This window comes from Polistes dominula, unplaced genomic scaffold (assembly GCF_049000335.1).
Source record: "Polistes dominula isolate Pdom_NZ unplaced genomic scaffold, Pdom_raw_medaka contig_533, whole genome shotgun sequence".
NCBI classification, from domain to species: Eukaryota; Metazoa; Arthropoda; class Insecta; order Hymenoptera; family Vespidae; genus Polistes; species Polistes dominula.
Window position 1 is genome coordinate 12,069 of NW_028300886.1, and position 6,171 is coordinate 18,239.

At 42.0% G+C, this 6,171-nt stretch overlaps 1 protein-coding gene across 1 annotated transcript; it reads left to right on the forward strand.

Annotated features, from left to right (window-relative positions):
* The first annotated feature begins 439 nt into the window (after positions 1-439).
* LOC149033528 (uncharacterized) lies at positions 440-5,720 on the forward strand. The gene is made up of 4 exons (XM_089177066.1): positions 440-587; positions 1,858-2,079; positions 3,482-3,546; positions 4,523-5,720. The coding sequence occupies exons 1-4, from the start codon at positions 440-442 to the stop codon at positions 5,615-5,617; spliced, it is 1,530 nt and encodes a 509-aa protein (XP_089033192.1). The 3' UTR covers positions 5,618-5,720.
* Positions 5,721-6,171: the final 451 nt, after the last annotated feature.

Below are 6,171 nucleotides of genomic sequence, written 5' to 3' on the forward strand. Positions count from 1 at the left end.
TAAAATTGTCGAAGTCCAAAAAGTAATCTTCTTTCGTAAATATTTGTATATTAAAATATTTTGCTAATATGTTTGTTTTGCCACTGACTGTACATTATCACCAGGAAGGATGAATTCCAAGGTTTGCTACGTCATCCTTTGTTGCGTCACGACGGCCTTCGCTCTCTTGGGTTACGACTGTGGTTGAAATTCTGCCAACATCAGCACGGTATCATTGCTGGAGACCGGGGAGTGTAATCTACCCGTGTCATCGCCCAACAAGTCGGTGACGTACGTGCAGCTGTTACAGCTGACAGACTATGATAATGTGCGCGTATATCAGTGCAGAGTGGAAATAGACAGAACAATTTATTACTGTGGAATGAGTTCGCATATCTCGGCGGTTCATAACGGTCGCTGCATTTATTTACTTGAAGTGTCTTCAAACGTTTGTAAAAGTATGATAAACACTGGTACACTTTCGTTGAACTCATTCACACAGATTAGTGGACTACGTGTTAACTCGACAGACTTTCGAAGTGTTACGTTAGCGGGTTCCATTACCACCGACGGTAGGTGTCAAGGCACCCAATATTCGGATACCGACGGTACGTGGGACAGTGTGGTTGTTCAAAGTGTAGTGCGCACAGACATTAGAATATACACGGGAATAGTGAAAAGTGGTGAGAACTTGATTTCTCTTAGAGGACATATATCGTGCACTTTTTCAGGGGGAACGTGTTTTACAGACGAAAACGGTTGTGCATTTTGGACAGTTGTTCCCGGTTCGTCGTGTAATTTTGAACGATATACGGCACTGTATGAGGGGTCCGCCACCAAAGTGACGTCATCAATCGCAATCTCACATTAATATGTTGTAATCAACAATGTACTCGGTGACGGAGGGAGACACTGCCTTCGCGTTGATGGGTAAAAACGAGCTCCACATTTGCGGGTATACTCTGGTCACTACTGAACATCCCAAACTTTTTATCCTGGAAACAACAAGTGGTCATACGTTTACGTCAAAGGCAAAAATAACACCCGAAAACATGGATTTGTTTGCCTATATAAATTCAAAGTTCGTATATGTTGAGAAGCACCACCGTGACCAGCTGGAGTCTCTCCATATAAACATCTTACAACAGAAGTGTAACCTAGAACAACAGGTTATTCGAAACGCGTTGGCATTTGCGAACATTCTCCCAGACGTTTTTGCGTACACGGTCATGAAGAGGCCGGGGTACATGGCGGTGGTGGCCGGTGAAGTCGCGCATATTGTCAAGTGCACCCCTATTCTAGTGAAAATAAGACATTCGGAATTATGTTATAGAGAACTTCCCGTGATATATCAAAATTTAAGTGTTTATTTAAAACCAAAGTCGAGAATTTTAGTTAGAAAAGGTACTGAAGTACCGTGCAGCGCACTACTGCCACAGGAATATTTGATCGAGAGAACCTGGTATCAGCTGCTGCCAAAGCCAACATACGTAAAGGATCCCCAAATTCTACTGCCAGACACGGATGTGGTCTGGAGATACATCGATGCGGGATCGCTCGCGACTAGTGGGATTTATACACAGGCGGATTTGGACGATCTCCGGGACCATGTAATGTTCCCTGTTGAGCAACCGTCTATTTTGAACACTATCGCGAGAGGAGCAGCTGGACATAAAGTGAAAGTTGACACGTTAAATCTTGTGGATTTTGTGGGTGAAAAAGGTGTTAGTGAATTAGCAGAAAGTGTGACCTCTAAGCTTTGGAACGGTCTATTGAAATTCGAAACGGTCAGTTCTGCTATTCTTGGAATTGTGCTTATTTTTAGAGTAGTGAAATTGATCATAGACTCTGTTCTTCGAGGGTACGCCCTGCACACAGTTTATGGTTGGAGTTTACATATGTTGGGTGCAGTTTGGGGCTCAATCACGAGCCTACTCCTCCATTTGGGGCGCGGGAAGGACGCTCGGCCCACTCAAAATTCGGACAATGGTATTGAACGTCAGTCGGTGCGCACGGAGACACCAGAACCTTCAAGCGGTGACTCCGGGGCCACCCAACCTACCTTGGATTCGAGAGGCTGCCAGACAGAAAATACACCTGGTAAGCGGGTTCAATTTCATATGGATGACGAAATCACTCAGAAATTTCGTTCGTTGCGAAAACCACGGGAGTAAATCCCATGGTTCTTCTTCTTAAGGGGGGAGGTGTCACGTCCAGTGACGTCTAAATTCGAATTTCGTGCATAACACCCAAAAGTCCTAAATTTGGTAAACTCTGTCGTATTTAAATATTATTAGTCTGTTTAATTTTCGCGTAAAAGTAATTTGTTAAACTTTAGTTCGTATAATTTTGCGTGAAAATAGTTCTATAAGTACTATGTAAACCCTGCGAGATAAATTTTTGCAAGCCTAAGTCCTTTATCTGTTACCAAGTTAATATTCCGTTAACGTTGTTCATTAATAATTGTGTGTGTGTGCAACAGGGTGTTTATTGTGTAACAATTTAAATCTAAATTTAAATTTTAAAATATACTATATTGTTATTCTACATTGTGATTGTGATTTAAAAACTGCACCCTTCCTTCAAACGCCAATTTCAGTCGGCATATTTGGATTGCATCTCCCATTGGCCAGCACCGGAAACCAGGTAAGAATTGAAGATTTGGTTAACATCCAGGGTTGAGTTTTCTTTGACATATTAGCGTCCGACGCTCCGGTATCCGCGAGTAAAGCCTATCCCGGGTAAAGTACTGGATAAGCAGGCTGACCCAAAAACTGGCATTGACTTTCTTTCTCTTATCCGAGTAAACGACTGCTGGGTCGTGACCGGTTGAGAAATCTCTAAATTCGTTCTTACTCTTCAAGTAAGAACTGGTGACAGCGGCCACTCGTGAAATCTCTTCTCGAGACGTAACAAGGAAATTGAAATACATCGAAAATAAACGCATGGGGGAAACGGGGAGGGAAGCCGGTAACGGACGCGCGGCGGGTTCCTCCTCCGGGTGCGCGTCCACCAAGTCCGACGGCAAAAGCAGGGCCGTCGAATCAGAAAAATAATGTGTGAACCAGCGGTCTCCGCTCCGCTTGTCACGTGTACCCAAAACAGCTGACGGGTGCAACGTGACGCTGTTAATTGTCACTGGCGCATACTAGTTAATTTGATTAAGATTTATAAATTACAAATGGACATTAAAATAAATAAGTCTGAAATTTTACATTTAGTAGGATATTTCCCCCGGTGGTCATTTGACCCTTGGATCTACTAATATCTGCATGTTCAGGGAGTATGTAAAATTTCATTTGGTTAGGAATGATTTTCCTGTCGAGACGGACGGTATTTTGGGAAATGAATTTTGAGGTCAAGGTCAGTTCTAGTTGACTATGAGAATAGATGCCTCAGATTTCGGAAACAAGTAATCTCATTTATAGAAGAGAAGAGAATTAATATTCCGTCTCGTACGTCAAAAATTTGCTGTATTCAATTAATAATGTCGAAACTACAGAAGGATATATCCCTCGTTTGAATCTTCAGCCCGGAGTTTTTGCAGGAGAGGCTTTAGTTAGGAACGTAAACGGAAAGGCGTACATTAAAGTAACGAATACGACTTTTGAATCCGTTGATTTGACAATTCCTAAAATAGAATTATTGGATTATAGTTTGGTACTCTTCCGAATTCAGCATCCAATACCTCTGATCCATCCGGTTTCCTACGCAATATTCATACAATTTTGCCTCCAACTCCGCTGATCCAATTCCAAAATCAGATGTTTCGAATTCCGAGTCACCTTCCACACCCCCTCCAGGGTTGAATCCGTGAAATCCCTCTTATGCCTTGATCATCTGAATACGGAAGTAGGCAAAATCTGTTTCAAAATTAATTGAGTTAAACGCCGATATCTTCCATTTGCCAGGTGAACCATTGGGGAGCACCAATGTTTTGGAACATAAAATAACAACAGCTGATAACGTTCCCGTGCATACTAAACAATATAGATTTCCCCCGGTTCACAAGGAAGAAATTAGGAAACAGACTTCAGAAATGTTAGTTGACGGGATAATTAAGCCGTCCATCTCTCCATATAATTCTCCTATATGGATTGTTCCTAAAAAGGCGGATTCAAAAGGTAATAAACAATGGCGCATGGTGATCGATTACCGGAATCTTAATGAAAAAACAGTAGGTGATGCATATCCTTTGCCCAACATCACCGAAATTTTGGATCAACTCGGCGCGGCTAAATATTTTTCTACTTTCGATTTGAAATCCGGGTTTCACCAAATTAGAATGCATCCGAATGACCGCGAAAAGACAGCGTTCTCGACCCCGTATGGTCATTTCGAATTTTGTAGAATGCCTTTTGGCTTGAAAAACGCACCAGCAACCTTTCAACGGTTGATGGATCATGTCTTGATCGGTTTACAAGGCGAAGAAATGTTTGTTTACTTGGACGATGTCGTTCTTTATGCAAGTTCACTTAACGAGCATGAGATAAAATTTGGTAAGCTCGCTCGCAGACTTCGTCAAGCAAATTTAAAATTACAGCCCGACAAATGCGAATTTCTGAGACGGGAGGTAATTTATTTAGGACACATTATTGGGGAAGACGGTGTAAAGCCGGACCCAAAGAAATTAGAAGCAGTCCGTGAATTTCCGCGTCCGAGGAACGCAAAATCAGTTCGTCAATTTTTGGGACTCGCCGGTTATTATAGAAGGTTTATTCCTGCCTTCTCTAAAGTCGCCAAACCGCTAACGGATTTGTTGAAAAAGGATGTTTTGTTTTGCTGGGAGAATGCCCAGGAAAACGCTTTTTGCTCGTTACGTGATTCTTTGTGTAAAGAACCAATCTTGCAGTATCCAAATTTTGATTTGCCGTTTAACGTAACGACAGACGCATCCGGCTATGCAATCGGTGCCGTGTTGAGCCAGGGTCCTGTTGGAAAGGATCTGCCTATTTTCTACTGTTCGCGAATTTTGAATCGGGCTGAAAGAAATTACTCGACAATTAAAAGAGAGCTTTTGGCTATGGTTTACGCGACAAGTTATTTTAGGCCATATTTGTACGGCAGAGAGTTTGTTCTGGTAACCGATCACAGGCCGTTAGTTTGGTTGAAATCAGTAAAAGATCCTACATCTAGACTTGTTAATTGGGGTCTTAAATTGGCGGAATATTCATTCAAAATCGTATACAAATCTGGAACTGCAAATTCGAACGCAGATGCGTTGTCGCGAAATCCGGTGGAGAGTAAAAACATTCTCCCAATAAATATGTTCGATTCAGACGACAGTCTTACTAAATTTGACATTAGACAAACTGCGGACGACGACGGGGACTGTGACGTCAACGAGACAGCTGACAGAGTGACTGGTCTTACTTCATCGTCATCTGATACAGTCGATCCAGTTACAGGGACGGTAACGGACGATGAAGGCTCTGACGTCGACGATACGGATGACTCATCCGCGTATGACAGACTTTACTCCCCGCAGACTGAGACCGAACATAATACGCATTTAAGAATGCTGACAGACAATGTAGGAGTCACAAGAGATTCGCTAAATTTAAGACATGATAATTTAGTTGTTTTTACAGATCTGGTCGGAACTCCGTGTGACGAAGGGGCAAAGACTTTAAAGTAAAATACATAAGCTTCCGAAATTCGAAGAACTAGTGCTGGGACGCGCTAAAGTAATAAAATTCGGCAAATATAAGCTAATCGCGATCCCCATTAAAGAAAGGGCAGTAAATGCAACTAAATTTGAAACGCTAGTTGAAGCTATTGGGTCTTTGCTATCCGTCACACGCGAGCTTGGGTTAACATCAGTCAGCATCTCGAGGACCCAAGGTTTGGACGGAATTTCGTGGTTACGAATCTTGAGAAAAATTATTAATACATTCAAAAATGAAAAGTTGTTTGTCATAATGAAGTTTCTATTCCAGAGACAGAAAGGAGGGAGGACATTATAGCGGAATGCCACTCCTCGCCTATCGGTGGTCACAAAGGTGTGACAAAAACGTATAATCGTATTCGAGAAAAATATCATTGGCCAAATATGAAAAAAGATATTCAAGAATTTATAAATATTTGTGAAAGTTGCCAGATTAAAAAATTAGTTAGAATTAAATCGAAAGAGCCAATGATATTAACCGATACGCCAGGAGCGGCATTCGACAAGATTGCCATGGACATCGT